Source organism: Solanum lycopersicum, chromosome 2, assembly GCF_036512215.1.
Source record: "Solanum lycopersicum chromosome 2, SLM_r2.1".
In the NCBI taxonomy this organism is placed as follows: Eukaryota; Viridiplantae; Streptophyta; class Magnoliopsida; order Solanales; family Solanaceae; genus Solanum; species Solanum lycopersicum.
The window spans coordinates 53,898,217-53,923,434 of NC_090801.1; the positions used below are offsets into that span (position 1 = coordinate 53,898,217).

Below are 25,218 nucleotides of genomic sequence, written 5' to 3' on the forward strand. Positions count from 1 at the left end.
GCTCACGTGAGGAAAGCGGGGGTTGTCCAAATCCACATAAAGAGACTAAATTTACATCCCTCTACCAACAGGAAATTGTCTTTTAACCATCAAAAACATCAATTTTGTAATTAGCATTTGGTCACAACCAATATATTAAAAAAGTCAACATACCAAAAAACCAAAGATAATTCAATATATAAGTAAATTTTATCCATTACTTTTCAAGTCATCTAATGTGACGTCGCAAGTTGCAATTATTTAAAGAGTATAGAACATGGTTTGCTATTTCCTTTTCCATGACCACACACGCTTAAGACTATGCCCAACTAAGCGATTAAGCAAAAGCCGTACGATCATTCATCTATAAATAAGAGACCATACTTCTCCAATTATCACATTCACCACTACTCCATTAACATTTTGATCATATAGATTATCAACATGTCAAGAATTTTGCACAAAATCGAGGAGAAGCTTCACATACACCACAAGCATGGAGATGATGATATTCCAGCAGCGCAAGAAATCCCTGTGATTAAGGATGAAAGCAATGTAGATAAGAAAGAGGACGACGTTGTTGATGATCATAAGAAAAGGCATTTAGTGAAAAAAGTTGGAAAAATTGCGAAAAAATTGTTACATGGTCATAACAAAACAACGAAAGAGGAAGAGGAAGAGGCAGAGGCGGAGGCGGAGGAGGGAGAAGAAGTAGAAGCAGAAGAAGGTGGTTTTGAATTTGAACTCAATTTCGACTTTTGAATTTTTATTATTATTACTATGATTTAGGTATTATCGACCCAATTGTTGTGTGCATTTACATTTGCGTTCTTGTTTAGTGATATAAGAATATATTTGTCCTTAAGATACCTCTTGATCAACGATTGGTTCGAAATTCATAATACTAATACTATATGTTATTATCATCATGTGGTCTTATCTGCACCTAAACATGTAGGCTTACAGCTCATTCCACTTGAAAAATAGGCACATTATTCTTATGATTCAGAGTTTGTATTTTAAAATGTATTGGAATTTCCCTCTGGTTGACTAATTTTGTGAGCAGCTCGACTCTGTTTATGTGGACTTAAAAGTAACTTTTGACTTTTAAATAAAGCATTAATAGTCCTTCATGTTAGTGCACTTTTAGTATTTTCCCAAACGTTATGTCTAATTTTTAACAGTGCACGTGAGTGAGTTTCCACAAAAATTCAGTTTTGCTTGTTCCTTCACATTCCTTGTTGAATCAGACTTCTGATTTTTCTCTTCTCCAAATTAAATAATATATTCAGCATTACATGTAAAAAACGTGAACAATTTTTGAAAGCAACTATTTTGTTAAGGTGCATCTGAGAATCAACTCACAGTGTAGTTCAGGTGCAATTTTGGATCTGTTTCGTGCTTTTAAGCTGCAATTTTGGTGCATTTCTCTTGTTGTTTTTGGTACGATTCCTAGTGCTGTTTTAGAGTGAATCTGGTGTGTTTGTTCCATTTGCCTCCGCTACAAAATTCATGAAACCTTTTTTCGAACAAGCCTTAGCGTCTCTTTCACCAGTTACCCTTTATGATCACGGATAGCTTCCTTCCATGGATTTTAGACTCTATCCCAAGATTCGCCTTTAATGGGATGACCATCTTTTCCTTGTGCTGGACACGTTCCTCCGCTGATCTTCAAACAGAAATGTTCACACTCCCTGGATTAAGCTCACTAGAAATGACTTCGATTCACCCTTCAGGGAGCGTGAACTGAAGGGTCCCTTTTACCTTGGAGCAAGCCACGGCAACCTCTAGAAGCTATTGTCAACAGCTTTTAAGAGCTTGAATCTGTTTATGTACAACATTTTAATAGTAAATTTAGTCCTAAAGCATGGTGCGTTGGACCCTTTTGTGCAGTGACCGAGCCACTACAGGAAAGGTTAGCGAAACCTTCATAATATATCAAATGGCAAATGTTGAACGACCTTATTCTTGAGTTAACTACAAGAAATATTTGAATTGCGAATTTCTTTGTTGGTGGGGAGTGGACTACCTACCTTTTCTTTAAGAAATATTAACGACTTTATGATGCATTCTGATGTTTGTTTTTTCCAGAATATTTTCCCCAATCAAGTTATGTTCCTTTTAGATTTTTAGTATACACGGGGGAGAGGGAGGGGCTTGAAAGATTAAGTACCCTCACAGAAAGAAAAAATAAAAATTCAAGTAAACAACCAACTGAACTACTAAGATTCTATATCTCTATCGTGATAACTTTCTATTTTTAAAAACAACACAAGTTGACGGAACCATAGATTCCAGGAAGATATTTGAGATGAATGCAAGAATACTATTGGTTGAAACTTTCTAGAAGGATTTTATCCTTCAAGAAGTCTTCAAAGAAACTATCCAAAAGAAGCCATTGTCAAGTATAAAATCGTGATATTTTAAAGCAAGCTTTGTCAAATTACCATGTTCAACAGTAAGAGGACCAAAATAATTACTCCTAATACATAATTATATAAACAGGATCTAGGAGGGGTAGACACAAGAAGTTAACCCCAGAATAAGTTAAAAGTAGGATCTCACCCTTATAACATGCATCTTCACACAAGAGTGTCCCTGAATTGTGGTTACTTTTTGATTAGATCGTTCAGTTCAAACATGACTGCAAACAAGAATATCAAATATGATTTGATTCTTGTTCAAGTGTAGCAATACAAACCAGTACACATAAGAAGATAGGAAACAGATACAAATATGAGGGAAAGAGGAAAACAGGAAAGTCGAGCACAGAACAAAATGAAAACTGAAATGGCAAACTGGTCAAACACTAGTTCACATTCACCTGGAGATATCATTAATCATTCAACACGGGAACAACTAGATTTTCCGACAGGCAGCAGCACATCAGAAACGATTCATTCAACATTTCCTTTCAGCTAAGTTTAAGTATACTATAAAGATAATAAAACAGTAATATTAGTCTTCAACTGGTCTCAAACCCTATAAAGGGGGTCCGGAACAGGAATTGAATATACCTTGGAAAACTTCAAAGTTATTGTTCTTTTTTTTTATAAAAACTATCACTTACTCAACCCACTGTACATCACTTCAGGTCTCGAGAGATCTCCATTTGATACAATTGAAGCAAACACTGAGCACTTCTCGTAATTGGTCAAAGCCTCCTATAAGACTAACTACTTTGGATGCATTCTACTTGCATCGTCAAATCCTTAACCCCAGCATGACGAAATATTTCAGATACTTGCGTCTTTGCAGATGACTTGTCAGTCTCGCTTGAGACAAGAAGATGGAGAGTTCCAATAACATCTGTGTTTGTAAAGCTCCAAACATGCAGCTTTTGAATCCCAGATAAACCTTTTATCTTCATAACATCGTTAACTGCTTCTTTTACATCATGTTCATGAGCCCTTGGAACTCTTTGCAGTAAAATTTCTGCCGAGTTCCTGAGCAACGGGATTACTGAAGATATAATCAGTACAGAGATAAAAATTGAGCAGGCAGGATCAGCAACAAGCCATCCCTTGTACTTGATTAAGAGTGTCGAAATGACCACCCCAACACTACCCAAGGTGTCAGCCAAAACATGCAAAAAGATGCCTTCCATGTTATGATCAATGTGGCGGTGTTGGTGGTGATGTTTCTCAGTGACACCTTTGTCTGTAGTAACATGTTTATGACCATGAGAACAATCTGGTCCTCGAAAACTTGCAACAGAGTCATTATGCACCTTAATCGAAGAACTACTTAAGGTGACACCATGACAATGTTGGTCAGCATCACCATGATGATGGTGTCCATGATTATGGTCATGGGAGTGATCATGAGGATGAGGAGTATTATTTTCATTCCATTCTTTTTCTTTCTTGCTTTGGTTTTTATAGTCAGCATTATGTCCATTACCAGCATGACTAGAACATGATTCATGGCATTCATGGACAATACTGATTTGTTCCTGTTGTATATGGTGACCACCATGATCATGATCATCATGTAAGTGGTGAATATGATGATCATGGCATGTGGAAGGAGAGTGGGAATGCGAATGAGAAGTTGTGGAGAATTCCGTCTTTGTCTGGTGAACATGATGATCATGGTCATGTAAATGATGATCATGGTGATGTTCGTTACTGTGGCAATCTGTATCAGACTTGGAATGAGAATGAGAATGGGAATGTGAACATGATCCACCATGGGCATGATGATGTTCCTCGTGAAAGAAGATCAAACCCACAATATTAACAAGCAGCCCTCCAATAGACACTGACAATAGGCTGTTAGTGGAAACCTCCTGAGGGTCCAATATCCTCTCAAATGATTCAAGCACAATCAACGCTCCCACAAGGACCAAAAGAACAGCATTTGCATACCCAGAAAGAACCTCAAATCTTCCTCGGCCGTAGTTAAATTGACCATTTGCTGGCAAACGTGATATGTAAGACGCATATAATCCAATAGCTAGAGCTGCACAATCAAACAGCATGTGACAAGCATCTGATATCAACCCAAGGCTATTACTCATGAAACCAGCAGCAAATTCCACAACCATGTAAGCCGTATTGATCAAAAGGAAAAGTGCAATCTTGCGCGACTTCCTGTCACCCAAGATATGCCGGAGAGGTTTCATAACTGCAGTCGTAAACCAATCCGATGTTTCCAACCCCAACTCGAGATAATTAGGGTCAACGGGATCCAAATTCCTTACAGAAACCCAGAGCAACAATCCACATATCAACAATCCCCAAAGTGAAAGCTCAGGAAAATAAAACAATTCTAATATAACTGTACATATATATGTTACAAGATACTCCTTTTGTAAGTCCTTCGAAGAAACTGGTTTCTCAGCAGTAAAATTCTCACTCAATAGCACACCAAACACTACTGTGTTCACTAAAGGCCAACCAAGATTGTGTATAGAAATACTATCCCCCTCTGCTTCAAATACAAACATACTTATAACAGCTGGTACAAATAGTATGACAGTTGTAAAAAACAACGAGACCAATCGAAGCTGCTTCTTACCCATTTCTCTCAAACTGCCCCAATTCATGGAACTACTCTCATAACACCCCAAAAAACCCGAAAGAAACGGAAGCAACATTGGCCAAATCCTAACACAACTATACCTTGGAAGCAATGAAAACCCCAGTTCATACACATTCACAGAAGATAAAGGGAAACATTCAATTTTATCCCAACTAATAGATAACAGTACTAACCCAATAAACATAGAGATAAACCCACAAACCTCATACGATCTAATCCGATTCCGGTCAAAAAGATCGCGACTTTTTCCTTCAGAAATGAACCGGGAAGCTATATTTCCAGAAATTTCCGCGAGAATCATAGCGGCAGCTCCGCAATACCGAAGGGCTTGAAATCGGAGAAGAAAGACTATAGCAAGAAGAAACGATTTAGCTAGTAGAGGCTTGTACTGAGATCGGGTGAAGGAGAAAAACCCATAACGGTTCTTCTGATGAAAAGGGTCTCTACTGGAAGAGGAAGAACTGAAGAAGGAGAAGGAGAAAGAGAAAGTGAGAAGAAAGGAAAGGAGAGAAACAAGGAAAGAGAAGGGGAAAAGAGAGAAAGAGGAAGGGGAAGATTGAAGGAAAGGGAGGAGAGAGTAAAAAGAGCGGAGAGAGAAGAGGAGAAGGAAGAGAAATGGCAACGACGAGGTTTTAGCCGGAGAAGATTTGGTTGGGAGATAGGAAACTCTGTGTTTTGACGGAGTTGGTGTTGGAGTGGAAGGAGGGTAGTTGAAAGAAGGGTAAGGGGTTCTTGTGGTGGTAGGGGTTGAGGTGGTGATAGGGACGGCAGCGCGCGGCGGTAGAGAAAGACGGTTGGGACGGTGATGGCGGTGGTGCTGCTGATTGTCAGCCATGATCGGAGTTGAGCCGGAGAAAGAGCTTCAATTTTCAAGCTCAAAGATCAATCATGTGGAAGTTACGGAAAGAACAAGTCTTTGCTACTTGCATTGGGTTGGGCCCAATGGATCCCCATGGGCCGGATGGCCCGCAACTAACGAAAAATATATTTGATGATAAAATTTTAAGAAGTTAAAATACCAAAATTTTATTGAATTTGAAAAATTATTTAAAAGTCTTTTCCTCTAAATTACTTATAAAACTCAAACAGTGCGAGTTGATAAATTGCAAAAATCACCTCATGAATCATGATATGTTGCAATTTTGAATTTATAAAGATTTAAACTTCATGAATCCTTTTTTATTTTAAATTCTTGCGAATATTTGAACCTCATGATTAACGATACGTTTTCTTAATTTTAAACTTGTAAAAAATTAAATCTCATGAAATAGATAAATTAATCGAAAGAATTGTGAAAATATTTCAAACAATTACAATACAATTTTGACATCAATAGTTAGAGAAATACATATTAAATTAATAAAAATTATGATAAATTTTTACTTATTTAGCTCGATCTTTATATTATAAATATAATATATATTTTAATTTGTTAGGATTATATAAAAAATTATAATTACAATAATTAATAATTTAAATTATTTTGAAAAATAGTATAAATAAATAGCGGTTAATTAATTAAAATAGTTTGTTTGACATGAAAAATGCGAAAGCTAAGTTCATCACATATATGAAAATTTACTATTTCAAAGCCACATATGGAGTTAGGACAATTGCCATTAGAAAATCCTATGTTATCATCCTAAAGTCCACTTTTGTTTGGATTCTGAATTTTCAACAAGCTAAAGTTGCAAATACTTCAACATGTGTTTAACTCATTGCATGTTAGCTCCCAAATTAGCCTATAATTCCCTATAGACCCTAAATTAATCCATATGAGTACCACATATTAATTAAGCTCATTGCCATAAAAAAAATATTGTCAACTTAGGATAAATATATTCCAACTTGAAATAGTACTATATTTACCTAATCTATAAGACAACTAGATACATCATACTCCGTGTGATTGCATTTGTTGCATAGTTTATAATATCTTAATAAGTCTTATTTTCCAAATTCCAAATATGATCAAATATGAAGAGAGAAAAAACTTTAAAAAGGTTCCATTGAAGTCTAAAAGCAATAATTAGAAATCTTTACTACTTTCTAAAGCAACAATTTAAGTATCGTGGGTTTATAATTCAAGGGGATAGGAGACCGATAATAATGTCGCATGTCATATTAAATAGGTGGTTAGACCAATTTTATTTTATGCGGCAGATAATGACGAGTTAATAATTCACACATTTAGAAAATGAAGATATAGTAGATGAGGATGTTTAGATGAATAAGTGGACATATAAGGAGAGATAAGATTAAAAATGAGATTTATAGGACAAGGTGAGAATGGTTTATGTAAAGGACGTTGAGGATAGCTAAGCTAAGATAAGTCGAACATATGAAGAGGAGGTGATACCCTAGTCACATATATAAAAGGTTGACTTTAATGAATTTGAAGAGAGGTATAGGAGCAGGTCGAAGAAGTATCGAAGAAAGGTGATTAGTCAGTATATAAAACACATTTTCAATTTACTAGATTAATATATATATATATATATATATATATATATATATATATATATATAAAAGTTGATAATTATTAGAGTAAAAGGGCAGTCTCATCTCTTCCCGTCTTTCTCCTAATTAAGTAATATTAATTATTATTCGTATAATATCTTACTCTTCAATTTTTACAACTACATATGATCACTCTGTCCATCTTACTATTTGATTGCTATTTTTTTTCTTTTTTTTTTCCAGCCATATTGTAATTAATATTTTTTATATTTATAAAAAAGTTAGAATATTTTTGATAAATTTTATAAGAAAATAAGTGAAAAATAAATTCTATCAACAAGATAATACATTCAAAATTTCAAATTATTTGTCGAATTGAAGAAGACAAAAAAAGAAGACAATAGCGCATGTCTGAGAATGATAAAATATACTCTTGCGATTGGATCAAATATATTTAATATCGCTACATGAATTTTATTATTTTAAAATAAAAATTTGAAAATTCCTTATTAAATTTTTACTTCTGACTCATAAGATGAAATTAAAATGATATATTTATGTCATTTATAAAACAATAGAGGTATATGAGTTTATTTTTATAATTAAAAATATATCAGTACTAAATCATAAAATTAAAAATATATCAGATTATTTCCCTTTTTAAAAAATATGAATTTTATTAGTGCTTGCGACCATAAATTGTAACAGAAAAAACTTTTATTATATATGTTCCATTATTTAATTCATTTCGAGTGCCTCCAAAAAAGAGAAATTAAAGTTATGACCATATATTAAAATTTAAGCGATGATCGTTGATAGACGCGAAAAAAAGATTAAAACGCATATTTCTTGCATGCATGCACGTATCCATGTTTTGGTATTCCATGTTTCACATTTACTTTTTGTAAATGCACGGTTAAAATGTACAAGTTTTGGAATTTTGATCCTGAATTTAAACATAAAATTATTAAGTTTTTTTTAGATTATATATATAAAAACTGGAAATTAGGTAAATAAAACTATGCATTACAATTTTTTAAAATATTTCAAAGATATATAAAATAAAATTGTCGTTAAATTATAAAAAATAAAAATGCACAAGTACCTCTCAATCTATACCCGAATCCCAGACACGCTTGTACTAGACTAAGGTCTTATTACCCCTCTGAACTTATTTTATAAGTAATTTTCTACACCTTTTCGACTTACATGACACTAGTTTGCAAAAAAAAAAGTCAATTAGCATTGGACCCACAAGATAGTGTCACGTAGGCTGAAAAAAGATAAAAAATTATTAATAAAATAAGTTCAGGGGTAATAGGACCTTAGTATAGTATAAGTGTGTCTGTAATTTCGGACATAGGTTAAAGGATACTTGTGCATTATCCAAAAAATGAAAGAAAAAAAAATCTGAATTGACTCACATAAATTGAGATTGAATACTTGTGAATTTGTTGCGCGACTTGAGTATGTCAAAGTCACATAGGGAGTTCTGAAGGAGCATTTGATGCATGTTATAATTACTTCTAAGTTGTAAATACTTCAACATGTGTTTAATTCAATGCATGTGATGCATGCTATTTAACTTGTGTGATTTTGCTAAAACAAAACTCTCCCCAATTATTCATATGATTACCACAAATTAAATAAGTTCTTTATTAATAAACAATATATAGTCAACTTAGCATAAAATATATATCAACTTGAAATAGCACGTAGTATATCTTTGTAATCTATTTTTGCATTAGTTCCTAAATTATTAGTGATGTGTTATTTTGCCCAAAATTGGACATGAGTCTGTTGGATAAGTTCTAATTTTTGTGAATTAAATGGGAAAAGAGGAAGGTTGCAAAACGTTATATTTCAATGTAAATTACACAAAATTAGCTAGTGTGTCAACAAATACCTACTCCATGTGATTGCATGTATTAGATAGTTATCTCAAGTCTTATTATCCCAAATCCCCTAACACATGACCAAATATGAAAAAAATTAACCTTTCATTGAAATCTAAAATTAATTAGAAACAACTTTAATTCACTCACCCTATAAATATCCCTCTTAACTACTTCAATTCCTCATTACCTCAATTTATAATTTGATGCACATATAAATATATAATTAGGGGTGTGCATTCGGTAATTCAATTTGGTTTCAATTTTTTTTTTCATTTTTTCCAATTTTTGATTCTTACACAACGTGTACCGAACACCAAACCGAAATAATTCGATTCAGTTTATATTAGTTCGATTTGGTTTTGTTATTTTGGTTTTACTAATGGACCTACATAATAGGCTTTTTAAAATTTAAAAATTTACAAATTTTTTTGTTTGATTTTTTAGCTTAATGGGCTTAAAATAATTACATCAAAGAAGTGTCTTTTACTTTTTAATTTTTTTATTTTAAATTATAATATTTATTATTTAATATTAATAATTAATATAATATAAATATATATTATAATATAATATATTTCGATAAATTGAAATATCGAATAACACAAAATTACATATCAAAAATCAAATTAAAATATTAAAAAATACAAAAACATATACCGAATACAGAATCGAAAAATTAAATATCAAAACCGAAATATCAAAAAAATTTGATTCGATTCAATATTTCGATTTTTTGGTGTTATGCCCAGCCTTATATATGAATACACAAACGAAAAGAAATCAATTTTAACTTTTTTTTTAATTAAAAAAAACAGAGGCAACTGGTGTATGTATATGTACGCCTACATGCTACACGTATATTTAGGGGTTTAAGGTTGGAGGCTTTGCTTGTACTTTGCTGAAAATTTGAAGGTGAAAGTAGAAAAGTTAGGAGAACAAAGTCTTGAATTTCTAGAATTTTCGCAAAATTTGAATTAAAAGATTATTTTTCCTATGTATAATAATTAAAATGAGTGGAAAATTATAGAAATGTGATAAAAAAAAATGAAATTAAGTGACAAATTGAAAATTTGTGCAAAGAAAAAAATCGAGAAACTTTTTTTTAAAAGGAAAATAAGAGAGAGGAATGAAAAAGGAGAAAACAGGGGTAGAGGGTTAAAAAGACTACTTTTGTTGACTTTATTTTCGACCTCAAACACGCTTAATTTATTTTTATCATAAATTTTATTTTTATGTCAGTTTTTGAGGTGGTATTAATTACACTATGAACAAAAATAGGTGTATAATATGTTGTCATAATAGTTAAAATGTTGAATTTCGAAACACAACCAAATTTATTTCTTTTCATTTATCGTGACTTATAATACTTTTACGTAATTTATAAATATATATAATTCATTTTTAAAGAATTAAAGACTTCATAAATAAATTATTTATCAAACTTAAATTGTTTAACTTTCGAAATAAAAACTATACCCAAATAAGAGTATTAACTTATCCTCTAACAGTTACATCACGTTTGCAGAAAGAAGACGTGAAAAAAGGATTATTGCATATTTCTTGCATGCATGCACGTATCATTGTGTTTTATGATTCCATATTTCAGATTGAATTTTTTAATTGCACTATTCAAATCCAAGCATCAAACTTTTGAATTTTGATTCTAAATTTGGACATGATTTTTTTTTATTTTAAATGAAATTATTACTACTATAGTAGAAATGCGGTAATTCAACATGTGTGCTTCTTGCTATTTTAAAACATTTAAAGGCTAAATTAGTCATTATACAATATGATAAACAGGTTTCATAAGATGCATATAGAATATCAAACGTGTGATGTGCATATTCCTCCATCTGCCAACAATCCTCTGCATATCTCCTTCAACAATGCACAATTTGTCTTGCAGATTTCTAATTGCATGTCTACGATGGAGGTTCAACAACTTCACATCTTCTTCTTTCATGAGATTAATGCAAAAAGAATTCTATTTAAAAATAAAGTGGCATCAATTGGATCAAAATTGATTACCTACAGATTTTTGGCAAACACATGAGCCGCTAAGTGATACATACCCTCATGCTCCTTCTCATAGTTGTTTCACAACTGGGTATTGTTATTGCATCTAATTTTTTCTCTGATAGTTTAGGTTTATGTTTGATTCTTGTTTGACACAATAATTGCAAATTTTCCATTGAGACTGAAATTCACGTGTTGAATTATTGGATTTTGGACTATTATGTGTAAATGTTCTAGAATTTGACATAATGGAGATGATGAGAAAAATGAGTTGTGGTCCTTTTTAAATTTCCAAAAGTCGGAGTCAAGCGTAAGCTCTGGAAGTCTACACCAATGTTTTCTCCATTCCTTTGACAAAATGCTTGTGTAGACAACATCTTTTTAATTGATATGCTTTTAATTTTATGGGTTTTTGTAATTTTAATTGATCTGGTTTCAATTCAATTTTGGTTGAGTATATGTTTTATCTTGAATTCCTATTTCAGATTTTTGTTGTGTTTTTTTGCATGCAGTAAATTTTTGTTGTTTTTTCTTGTATGTAGTTATTAATTTGCTGCTAATTTGATCTTTTTCTATCGCAATTTACTTTGCGGTTTGCTTTAATTGGGTTTTCTATATCACAACTCTTTTCAACTTCCTCCATTCATATATGGCTTTTTCCATCTGAATTAATTTTCTGGTGAGTCGATATTTCTATCGAGTATCGGCAGGACAATCGGCACAAGCCTACAGTCGTTCTACAGGAGGTTAAAGCTTTGAGAGAGATGGGAGAGATATCTTTTTGCACATCTCGAATTTTATCTTAACATCATGCACAATTTTTCTGTACTAATAATATATTCTCAACTATGCTTCTTCCTTCCATAAAACCTGCTTGCTGGAGAGATGATTGTTGGCAGTAGGTATACCAGTCTTTCATTACATTGTTGCTATGGGGGAGAGCTAACTCACATGGCTTTGGTCATAAAGTTCAATAAATTAAAAAACGCAATATGTTCAATAGTAGGTGTGTTCTGCATCACACTGATGTGATCAAGTTGCTAGGTGTGTTCTGCAGTTATTGCATTATGGAGTGCCTCATTTTTGTTGTTGATGCATCGGGAATAGCTGATCGTACAACGATAAAAGAATATTTCTTCCATATCCATAATTAATGGATATTTCAAGTAGAAGAGCTCACCTATTGTTTCACATTTGAATTTCTCTTACATTCTACGTTTTCGAAATGGATTCTCCGGTAATTTATGTCATGGAAGTAAAAGTGCATCGTTGTGAGCACATCTGTTTCAATCATGTACGAACAGTATCGGTAGAGCTTCCAGTGAAACCATGTGGACCACTTGAACTATCTACATTTAGACTTATAACAACTCTTCACATCTTCTATCTCTGGAATTTCATGAATCTAATTATTCAGTTCTGCATTAATCAGTTGAGGTATATGATTCAGTATCATCTGAAAGTTTGTTGGAATGTGATCCTCAACAATAAATATGTGTAAATTGTTATAGCCTCCTGCACGATATCCTCCTCCTTATCCAGCAAGTTTTCATTAGGATTTTTAATCTTCTTGATTTGTAGTTTATTTCTCTTATCAGTTACATGGGAATGAAAGAACTAGGTGGTCCTGTTCACCATTTTGAAACCACTGCTTTCCAGCTTTTTGCTTCTAAAACTTTTTCACCATATCATAGAATTTTATCAGTTCAGCTTGTACATTTTTGTAGCCTCTTCCTGTTTCCATAGGTAGGATTTTGTTCAAATTCCAGCTCATGGACCTTAGCTACTACTTCTAGAGTTTGCTATCTGTTTCAGTGTGTCACCATAAAAATTGCTACTCCTTTTAGACAATGCCTTACTGATCTTCTTCAAATTATTATGTACAATAACCATACGGTCTGGACCAAAGTTCCTTGATCAATTCTGTCTGACTGCCTCCCAGAATGTCTTATGTTCCACCCAAAAATTCTTAGTTACTCTACTATCCTCTTTGTAATGCGTTAAGAGAGGTGCATGATTAGATCCTTGCTTAATTAAATGTGCCACTTCCAGGTTAGGAAACATACTCATATCTGATTATGCAAACATTTGTCCAGTCTTTTAGAAATGCAAGTTTCATCTGATCTACCATTCAATCAAGGAGCATGCTACCAGTGAAGTGACTCCCATATCTGATAATTGACATTCCTTTAGGCTAGCAAGAAGTCTTCATTTTCAGCCCACCAAACTTATGATATTCATCCACAAGCACATTAAAATCTTCCCTTACCAACCAAGGAGTTCATATATGAGTGTTCACATACCAAAATGAAATTGGTGAATAACCCTAAAATTTCTTGACTGAATGCATTTCAATACCAAAATTAGAATACAAAAATGGTTGTACGAGCTGTAATAATAGTTGAAAAACCTCCCATCCCAAGTGGGCTTAAGCCATGCCTTTACTAAAGAATTCTCGATCTTCTATCACCAAAGAAAAGGCCATAAAATAATTGAACTTAGTGCTCTACGATTGTCTTCTTTTCTTTATGTATGAAAAACTATGTATTTTCGCATGCAGTAACTTTTGGTTCTCTTTTGTCAGATGTAGTGTTAGTTTGTTCTTCCAATTCAAACTTTTTGGTTGTCTTCCTCTGCTTACGTATGAAAAACCCATATATTTTTACATGCAGTAAATTTTGGTTGTCTTTTAATCAGGATGTATTTGAGCTACAAAACTCTTCCTGATTATCTCCATTGCGGGTATATGATTTTCTTCTCCTTCACTATTGCAAGTGTAGCTCTTGATGATCCTCCAAAAACATACGGCTTAGATTAAGATTATGTGGTGTGAGAATTTTCATTTTATAATTGATTCATCCTGATTCTTAGGATCCTTTTTTTTTCCTTCTTTTTCCTCAATCTATGTGCTGCAGATAATTTTGTACTTTTCTAATTTACCACAAATCTGCACTGTGTAAGATGTGTTCTTCTTCTTGAATTCATTGTTTTGTGTAGTTGGTGACTTGGTAATTTGTTTTGTTGGTTTAATATTGGGGTTACTTTATTGATTCCGAGTTTAAGGATTCAAACTTTGTGCTTTTATGTTCTGTTTTAAGTTATTTTCATGTATTGTCCTACCTTGTTTATATGACAGGGCAAGTTGGAGATCACAATTTAGACTGCATCCTGGCTGACCTTCAATTTAATTCATTGCATTATGTTAATATGTAAATAGAACATTTATAGAAATCTTTAGATCTCTGGATCTAACTTTAAATACATTGTCCACTTTTCAATTAGTATATGTTTTTCTTAAATAAAACAGACTATGTTTTTCTTAAATAAAACAAACTCTAAAGAGTTACTTGGTGTGAATATAATGTATAATAATTTCAGGACAAAATGTTTGAATTATTTTATTTTATGTTTAGTTGGGAATATTAGGTAGTCGTTCACTTGTTTATTGCAGATTTTTTTAGTCGTAGTGATGAAATATATAATAATTTATTTCAAAATTTAATTATTTTAGATAACTTTTTCTCAACAAAACAATTCTAACTAAATCTTCATTATATTGGGCTCATGTTGGGCCCGTGCTTGCACGGGCTAATCTCTACCTAGTTTACATACAAATGAAAACGGGATAGAAACTAAAAAGTACTATTATAATTCATAATAATTATCAATTCGATATTTAAACGCTAGATGAAAAAAAAGCAGTCAATTCAATAGTTAATCGATAAATGAAAAAACCGCAGTCAATTCAATATTTAATAATAGATGAAAAGATAGCATTCAATTCAATACATACAGAGGCGGAGTCAAAATTTTTAATAAGGAGGTTCAAAATCTGTATCTACTATATATTCATATAGAATTGTTTTAACCATGTATAAATAGTATAATTTTCCTTCGCCCCTGAATACATAAACGGTAGATGAAAAAATAGCAGTCAATTCAATATATAAACGGTAGATGGAAGATGTCAGGTAAATTAAGATGGATGGAGTATATAAAAAGTCGGTACATAAATTTTTAGGATTATGCACAAGTACCTCCTCAACCTATGTCCGAAATCTCAGGGACACACTTATACTATACTAAGGTCATATTACACCCTAAATTTATTTTATTAATAATTTTCTACCAGCCTACATGGCACTATCTTGTGGGCCCAATGCTCTTTAACTTTTTTTTTTCAAATTAGTGTCACCTAAACTGAAAAGCGATAAAAAATTACTTATAAAATAAGTTCAGAGATAATAAAACCTTAATATAGTATAAGTGTCTATGAAATTTCAAACATAAATTAAGAGGGTACTCGTAAATTTTGCATAAATTTTTTGAATTTGTTGTGCGACTTGACTATTTCAAAGTCGCCATCTTCAGATAAATGTGTGCCAAAGTCCAATTTTGTTTGGGTTCTGAAGTTTGAATAAACATGTTATAATTACTTCTAATTTGTAAATACTTCAACATGTGTTTAATTCAATGCATGTTATTGACCTTGTGGGATTTTTCTTAAAACTCAAATATATATAGCTCCCAAATACCTATTAACCTATAATTCCCTATAGACTCACCCTAAATAATCCATATGAGTACCACAAATTAAATTAATAATTAAGCTAGCTCCTTATCCATAAATATGTATATAGTCAACTTAGGTTAAAAATATTCGAACTTGATATAGCAATATATCTACCTAATCTATTTTTGACTTGGTTCCTAATTTATTTGCAAGCATTTGGCTATCTAGATGTGTCGATATGATCAATGGTGATTGATTATTTAGAATTACATTAATTCCATAAATGTAATGATATTTTGCCAAATATTGGACATGAGTTAGTTGGACTTTAGTTTTAATTTTGGAGTAAATGGGAAGAGGAAGGTAATGCAAAACGTTATTTTTCAATGTTTATAATACAACTAGCTAGGGTGCCAACCATTGCCTACTCCATGTGATTGTATATCTTATCTCAAATTTTATTTTCCCAAATCCCAAATATGAAGAAAATTAACCTAACTTTCGTTGAAATCTAAAATTAATTAGCAACAACTTTAATTCACTCACCCTATAAATATCCCTTTAAACAACTTCAATTCCTCATCACCTCCATTTGTTATAATTTGATAATTCTTTTATATCCTTCAAAAGGCTTCATACTTGCCAAAATGAGTCCCTTTGCTATTTTCTTCCTCTTGTTAATTAACTCATCATTAGCAGCAAATACAAATATTTACAATGTCCAAAATTATGGAGCAAAATCCGATGGAAAAACTGATTCATCAAAAGCCTTTTTGAATGCATGGGCAGCAGCCTGTGCTTCTAATAAACCTTCCACTATTAATGTGCCAATTGGAAAATACTTAATTCACAATGCAAACTTCAATGGACAAACATGCAAGAGCAAAGCTATTACCATGCACATTGATGGGACTCTCTTAGCTCCATCTGATTATAATGTGATTGGCAATGAAGAAAATTGGATAAAATTTGAAAAAGTCAATGGCCTTTCCATCTATGGTGGTACCTTTGATGGTCAAGCTGCTGCTCTTTGGGCTTGCAAGAACTCCAACAACAAGAATTGCCCTGATGGAACTACGGTTCGTTATGTTTTCCATAAAAAAATGTTTTCCAGCGTTTAGTATGATGAATATTCCGAAAACATGTATACTTCCGTTTTAGTTTTATGTCAAACAAGCACAGCTATGTCTTTTTTTAATTTTACCTTAAATATTGGTGCAGGCATTAACTTTTTACAACTCAAACAACATTATAATGAGCGGAGTAAAAGTACAAAATAGTCAAAAGTTTCAAATATTGGTAGACGGATGTCATAACGTAAAGCTTCAAGGAGTAAAGGTATCCGCTCCAGGAAATAGTCCCAACACAGATGGAATTCATGTAAAATCATCATCTGGAGTTAGTATTATGAAATCACAAATTGGTACTGGAGATGATTGTATCTCTATTGGCCCTGGAACTTCAAACTTATGGATTGAAGGCATTGCTTGTGGCCCTGGCCATGGAATAAGGTTTGAAACATAAAACTTATATTTATTATAAGCAAAATTAATTTATTTCATTTTTATAATTGATTTATCATTTCAACTAAAATGTATGTCCAAAACTTGATGTTGTTGCAGCATTGGAAGCTTAGGCTGGAAACAACAAGAGTTAGGAGTCCAAAATGTGACAGTTAAGACTGTGACTTTCAGTGGAACAACAAATGGTGTGAGAGTTAAAACTTGGGCAAGGCCTAGCAATGGCTTTGTTAGAAATGTTCTGTTTCAACATATTGTTATGGTTAATGTTAAAAACCCAATCATCATAGATCAAAATTATTGCCCTAATCATCAAAGTTGTCCTCATAAGGTATTGATTAAACATATTACTTTTTTTATTATTAGAATAATGATATAACATTAGATCATGTTGATACCTTACCTTAATCTAATTAATTATATTGTTCATTTTTTTTAGGGCTCGGGTATAAAGATAAGTGATGTGACATATCAAGATATACATGGAACATCGGCTACAGAAGTTGCAGTGAAACTTGATTGTAGCAAAAGTAATCCATGTAGCGGCATAACACTTGAAGATGTGAATCTTAGTTATCAAAATCAGCAGACTGAAGCTTCATGTGTTAATGCCAGAGGAAGAGTTTCTGGTTTACAAAAACCTACCAATTGCCTATTAAAAAGTTAGATAAATTAAATTTGTGTATACTATCACAAGAATGGAATTATTGAAGTTGTGATTATATTATAAAGAATATTTGATTGTAATGTTAAAAATGCAATATGTACCTCATGTTTCAATTAATGTTAAATGAATATCAAATTCATATATTTATGAAAAAGCTTACTTAATTTTCCAGATCAGAGTTAAGAAAATGGACAAATTGATGAAAGACGATGAGTAGAAGAGTATGATTTTTGAGTTTGAAATGTTTGAGTGTTGTTCTTCTTCAAAATTATTCAGTGAAGCTAAATCCTGAGTTTGAGCTCATTTGAAGTTGGATTGATATAATTTCGTTTGGGAACAAGGTTGGAACTCGCTTAAGATTGAGCTCGAAAACTTGAATTTACGATAAGAAATAAAAGATTTTGCTATATAACAATGATATAATTGTTGTTACATTACATTATATTTAGTTGTAATAATATAATTGTCGCTATATTATATTTAATTATAATTATATAATATGATAATTTATAAATGGAAACCAACACTCAATAATACAAATGTCTCTAATTAAGGTTTTAGCTTATCTTGATATAATGAAATTACTTCTACCCTCAATTCCTTTTTACTTGTCAAATTTTTGATTTTTTAAAAAACAATATGTTTTACCGATATGCTCAACTGTATATCCTTCTGTCCCTAATTATTTGAAATTTGAATTTTTAAAATAATATCTAGAGCTCATTCAATAGTGTCCTCCCTTCCCCCACCCTATCTCTTCTCAGTTGTCATTAAATTTTCTATCAAAAGAATACGATCCTTCAACTGTATATCCTTCTGTCCCTAATTATTTGAATACATTCCACGACATATTCAATTATTAAGCAAATAATATCTAGAATATTAGAGGTACGATAACTAATATGTTGAATTAGAACTTAGGCCTTACACCCAAAAGTTAGCTCAAAGAGAGGAGGATTGTCCATGCCTTATAAGGAGTCTCTCATCTCATTAACCACCGATGTGGGACTTTTGTCATTCTTGCCCAAGCCTTATAAGGATCCACCCATCTCATTAACTACCGATGTGAGACTTTTGTCATTCTTTAACATCCCACCTCACGCCCAGTGCTTATCATCTGGTGCACCCTGCTTTGAAGGATTGTTCAAGCTTTATTAGGAGTTCACCCATCTTATTAACTATTGATGTATTTTTCATCCTTTTAACATAATATTTATCTTTATCATCCTAATAGTTACATAACGTGTGCAGAAGTAGACGTGGAAAATTGGTTACTGCATATTTGTTACATGCATGCTCGTATCCCTTGTGTTTTGGGTTTCCATGTTTCACATTGACTTTTTCAAATAAACGGTTCAAATTTTGAACATTATTTTTTTGAATTTTAATCGTAAATTTGGACATAATCTTTTTAAAAATAAAATTTACATATAGCTGGAAACTAGATTGGTCAGACTCAACAACATTGTGGGTCTAAAACAAAACTTAAGAGAGGGAACTCTATTATTATTTTTTTCATCATATATATTTTTATTTAAAAGGTTTTTTCCTAGCTATTTTAGATGTGAAGTGATTAGGTACTATTTTATAATTAATTTGTCTTAATAATTCCTTTTCAAATGATAATATTGCTAGTTCATTGAATTCTCTTGAGATCTTAGAGAAGATTTAGTCAATTTTAATTTCAAAAAAAATTCTTTCGGCTGGGGTAATTGTTAATTTATTCTATAAGCAATATGTGTATTCGGAAAAGAATTAAGTCCTTTTATTTTATTGTGTATTTTCATTAGATCATTCTCTTCTACTTGTATTATTTCTCTAAACACTTTTAATTCAAAAAAATAAATTTAAATAATCTATATTAGAAGAACTATTATATGTTAAAGAAAATTCATGATTAAGACAATAGTTTTTAAAATTCTCATCATCTAGTAATCTCAATATTTAACCATTAAATAAGAAATCAAAAATATTTTCATATGTTTCAATTGATTCAAGTCCATTTTTAAGTGAAAAAATAGAAATGGTTTGATATATATATATATATATATATATATATAAAGTAATCAACTCTAAAAAGATTCTTTAGGGGACTTTGTGATTTTGTTATCCACATTTTCATCAAATAGTTTCTTACGAAATTCAAGGTTTTATTCATCTCATATGCAATTTCTTTAGAAGAAATCATAGAACTCATAATACATATATTTTTTAAAAAAATATATATATATATAAGTGGCCGAACTCATAAACAGATCCCTAAACTTGTTGATTTTTTCCCTTCAAGTACCTCAACTGTGTCATTTTCCTATTGAATGATGGAACCACCCTTAATTTGTTCGTAACATTATTGGCTGATTTTGATCAGCTTTTCTATTGTAAATGCCTTTAGTTGTATTCATATTGTAATGATTCTGATTGAACGAATGAAGACAAACTATGTGTTAGTCTAATTTGTTTTTTAATGTGTTCAAATGACTTGAAGTAAAACACAATTATTTTTGAACATTTTCACTATCAATTGGACTAATAAGTTCTGGAACAACATATTTATTCTCTATTAATACCCCTCACAATATTTGGTCCTATATCAGTCAACAGTGTTTAAAAGGAACAAATTATGGGTAGTTCAATAATTCAGTAGGAAAATAGCATAGTTGAGGTACCTGACAAGAAAAACCAACAAAGTTTAGAAATATGTTTATGTATTTGGCCTATATAAGTAATTGTATAGGGAAAATACCCAAGTACCCCCTCAACCTATGCCCGAAATTTCAGAGACACACTTATACTATACTAAGGTCCTATTACCCCTGAACTTATTTTATATGTAATTTTCTACCCCTTTTTAGCCTACGTGGCACTAGTTCGAAAAAAAAGTCAACCATCGTTGGGCCCACAAGATAGTGCCACATAAGCTAAAAAAGGGTAAAAAATTATTAATAAAATAAGTTCAGGGGGTAATAGGACCTTAGTATAGTATAAGTGTGTCTCTGAGATTTCGGGCATAGGTTGAGGGGGTACTTGGATATTATCCCTTTTTTATAATGGGGGCCCTAAAAAATATAGGCCCCAAGCGATGACTTTGATGGCATAGGAGTTGAGACGGCCCTGAATTTAAATAGGTAGAAATTACAAAATATAAGTTATAATAATTGACAATTCAAAATATATAAATGGTGGATGAAAATATTTCAGTCAACTATTAAAAAAAAACCTATTCAACTCTCAGAATTTGAAAAATGTCACGTAAATTAAGAGCGAAGAGTATTTAATTAGTAAGTCCAATGTTGTGAATTTGTTGTGAGACTTGACTATTTCAACGTCACGTAGGAAGTTAGGACAATCGCCATCTTCAGATAAATGTGTACCAAAGTCCACTTTTGTTTGGGTTCTGAGTTTTGAATAAGCATGTTATAATTACTTCTAATTTGTAAATACTTCAACATGTGTCTAATTCAATGCATGTTATATTATTAACATCGTGTGATATTTCTTATACTCAAATATGGTAATTCATTATTCAAAATTAATTTGTGTAATGTTATATATTTAGGCAAATATTGGACATGAGTCTGTTGCACAAGTTTTGATTTTGGAGTAAATGGTAAGATTTAAGTATGCAAAACGTTGTTTTTCAATGTTTTTAACACAACAATGAGTGTCAACAATTGCCTACACCATGTGATTGATGCATATGTTATCGCAAGTCTCATTTTTCCATATATCCAACATGACCAAATATGAATGAAATTAACCTAACTTTCATTGAAATCTAAATTAATTAGCAACAACTTTAATTCACTCACCCTATAAATATCCCTCTTAACTACTTCAATTCCTCATTACCTCAATTTATAATTTGATAATTCTTTCATATCCTTCATAAAGCTTTATACTTGCCAAAATGAGTCCCTTAGCAATTTTCTTCCTCTTTTTAATCAACTCATCATTAGCAGCAAATACCAATATTTACGATGTCCAAAATTATGGAGCAAAATCCGATGGAAAAACTGATTCATCAAAAGCCTTTTTGAATGCATGGGCAGCAGCCTGTGCTTCTAATACCCCTTCCACTATTAATGTACCAGCTGGAAAATACTTAATTCACAATGCAAACTTCAATGGACAAACATGCAAGAGCAAAGCTATTACCATGCACATTGATGGGACTCTCTTAGCTCCATCTGATTATAATGTGATTGGCAATGAAGAAAATTGGATAAAATTTGAAAAAGTCAATGCCCTTTCCATCTATAGTGGTACCTTTGATGGTCAAGGTGCTTCTCTTTGGGCTTGCAAGAACCCCAACAACAAGAATTGCCCTGATGGAACTACGGTTCGTTATGTTTTCCATAAAAAAATGTTTTCAAGTGTTTAGCATGATGAATAAGAATTATATTCCAAAAACATACATACAGTGTGCCAAAGAAAGAATTGAATATTATGTCATACAAGTACAATCATTTATTTTTAATTTTATCTTAAATTTTGACGCAGGCATTGACTTTTTACAACTCAAACAACATTATAATGAGTGGAGTAACAGTACAAAATAGCCAAAAGTTTCAAATTTTGGTAGACGGATGTCGTAACGTAAAGCTTCAAGGAGTAAAGGTATCAGCTCCAGGAAATAGTCCCAACACAGATGGAATTCATGTAAAATTATCATCTGGAGTTAGCATTATAAACTCACATATTGGTACTGGAGACGATTGCATCTCTATTGGCCCTGGAACTTCAAACTTATGGATTGAAGGCATTGCTTGTGGCCCTGGCCATGGAATAAGGTTTGGAACATAAAATTTATTTTCATTTCCATTGATTTATCATTTCAACTAAAATGTATGTCGATAACATAATGTTGTTGCAGCATTGGAAGCTTAGGCTGGAAACAACAAGAGTTGGGAGTCCAAAATGTGACAGTTAAGACTGTGACTTTTAGTGGAACAACAAATGGTGTGAGAGTGAAAACATGGGCAAGGCCAAGCAATGGCTTTGTTAGAAATATTCTGTTTCAACATATTGTTATGGTTAATGTTAAAAACCCAATCATCATAGATCAAAATTATTGTCCTAATCATGAAAGTTGTCCTCATCAGGTATTGATTACAAGTTGATTTGTTTATCACAATAATGATAAGATTAGATCATGTTGATCCCTTACCTTAAACTAATTATATTGTTCTTTTTCTTTTGTAGGGTTCTGGTATAAAGATAAGCGATATAACATATCAAGACATACATGGAACATCAGCTACAAAGATCGCAGTAAAACTTGATTGTAGCAAAACTAATCCGTGCAGCGGCATAACACTTGAAGGTGTGAATCTTAGTTATCAAAATCAGCAGACTGAAGCTTCATGTGTTAATGCAAGAGGAAGAGTTTCTGGTTTACAAAAGACTACCAATTGCCTATTGGAAAATTAGATAAACTAAATTTGTTTGTAATTCAAAAAAATGAAATTGAAGTTGTGATTACATTATAAAGAATATTCGATTGTATTGTTGAAAATTCAATCTGTCCATCATGTATCAATTATATTAAATGAATTAATTGATATCATATTCCTCTTTTAATTATAAAATCGACCAAATTAATTTGGCCATAAACTCTATTTTTCATATCGATCAGCTGTTGCCTAGGGAGGTGTTAAAAAATGACAAAAGTCTCACATTGTTGGTTAATAAGATGGATGGACTCCTTATAAGCTTGAGTAATCCTTTTTTAGGGTGTGAGTTAGGCTAACGACCTAATATCACCGGGAGAAATAACTCCTTTGAGCACAACGTTATGTTTCAACTTCTTCTTAAAAGATTAATAATTGCTAGGAGCAAATTCAATTTCTTTTAATATAAATTTATATTTTGTTACAATAAGACGGTTGTTGAGAAAATAAATATGGCATGGTTGCTTCCTATATAGTATCTCATAAAGGCATCAACGTGTGTTCACCGCATAACTAACTTACGAGAGAGAAGAAAATTACTAGTTTTGAAATGAGTAATGTAAACGGATTTTTTTTCTTTGCAGTTGTTGTTGACCAAAAAAAAACTTTTTTTTTTACCATTTCGAGAAGTATATATAAAAAGAAATATGGGATGAGATAGAAGTGATTTGAAAACTTTTGAGTTTGAAATGTTTGATTCTTTATCAATTCAAAATTATTTAGTAAGCTAAATCTAGAGTTTGAGCTCATTTAAAGTTGAATTGATACCAAGTTTGGCAATTGGGCCAATCCATCCGGTTTCAGCCCATTAAAGCGGGGGCCCGGGCTCGCGTCTGATAAGGTTCGGACCGGAAGCCAGCCTGGGCCGATTCAGATTCACCCACGGGCCGGTAAGGCCATGTGAAATGGTAGCTGGCCTAATGGTGTACCGACCCGTTAATTAATAAAAGGACAATGTATGCTATATAGTAAAGTTTGTATAATTGTGCTCATAACAAATTTGTATATGTATAATTCTCTATACATATATAATTGAAACAAATTATATCAAACGCATTGTATAAAACGAGAAAGAGAGAAATTATATACAATTTGAATTGTATAAACCAAGAAAGAGAGAAAGGCAAAAAGAGACTTGTGGAGGAAATATACAATTGAATCGAATTGTATAAAACAAGAAAGAGAAAAATTATATACAATTTGAATTTGTATAAAAACGAGAAATGCAAAAGAGACTTGAGCAGGAAAATATTTGTATTGTATAATTATAAGTGTATAGGACGAAGATATATGTATTTGCATGCGTTTATACAGTTTTCTCTCGCTTTACACAATTAGAAACACAATTTATACAATTCTATTGTATAAAGCGAGAGAGATGAGCGACAGAAAGCGAGCGAGAGAGAGAGAGAGAGTGGCGAGCTAGAATATGAGGGAGAGAGGGACTGACAAACAGTTTGCTAACGAACACAAATAATCAAATGATAGCTACTATATTTATTTTATATTATTAATTTGTCATTCCATACTATTATCCATTAAAAAAAATTATCCTCTTACCAGTTGCATATTTCTTGCATGCATGCACGTATCCATGGGATTCCATGTTTCATATTGACTTTTTAAAATGCACGATTCAAATATTGAGCATCAAACTTTTGAATTT

The 25,218-nt window shown here is 31.9% G+C and overlaps 3 protein-coding genes and 1 long non-coding RNA gene across 4 annotated transcripts; 2 read left to right on the forward strand and 2 right to left on the reverse strand.

Moving 5' to 3' along the window:
- Positions 1–1,167: 1,167 nt before the first annotated feature.
- On the reverse strand, positions 1,168–2,625 carry LOC138341761 (uncharacterized). The gene is made up of 2 exons (XR_011214685.1): positions 2,545–2,625; positions 1,168–1,803 (listed from the first exon to the last, which is right to left on the reverse strand). It is a non-coding gene; the product is annotated as an uncharacterized lncRNA (long non-coding RNA).
- A 153-nt stretch (positions 2,626–2,778) lies between these two features.
- Positions 2,779–6,072, reverse strand: LOC101260896 (uncharacterized). The gene has a single exon (XM_004233290.5). The coding sequence runs from the start codon at positions 5,858–5,860 to the stop codon at positions 3,152–3,154; it is 2,709 nt and encodes a 902-aa protein (XP_004233338.2). The 5' UTR covers positions 5,861–6,072; the 3' UTR covers positions 2,779–3,151.
- A 10,487-nt stretch (positions 6,073–16,559) lies between these two features.
- TAPG1 (polygalacturonase 1) lies at positions 16,560–18,307 on the forward strand. Its single transcript, NM_001246866.2, has 4 exons — positions 16,560–16,994; positions 17,137–17,426; positions 17,538–17,766; positions 17,875–18,307. Exons 1-4 carry the CDS (start codon positions 16,563–16,565, stop codon positions 18,100–18,102), a joined length of 1,179 nt encoding a protein of 392 aa, NP_001233795.2. The 5' UTR covers positions 16,560–16,562; the 3' UTR covers positions 18,103–18,307.
- Positions 18,308–21,946: 3,639 nt separating this feature from the next.
- TAPG2 (abscission polygalacturonase) lies at positions 21,947–23,563 on the forward strand. The gene is given in 4 exon segments (NM_001247604.3): positions 21,947–22,441; positions 22,603–22,892; positions 22,976–23,204; positions 23,305–23,563. Coding segments are annotated over 4 exon segments (1,179 nt in total). The 5' UTR covers positions 21,947–22,009; the 3' UTR covers positions 23,533–23,563.
- The last annotated feature ends 1,655 nt before the right edge of the window (positions 23,564–25,218 follow it).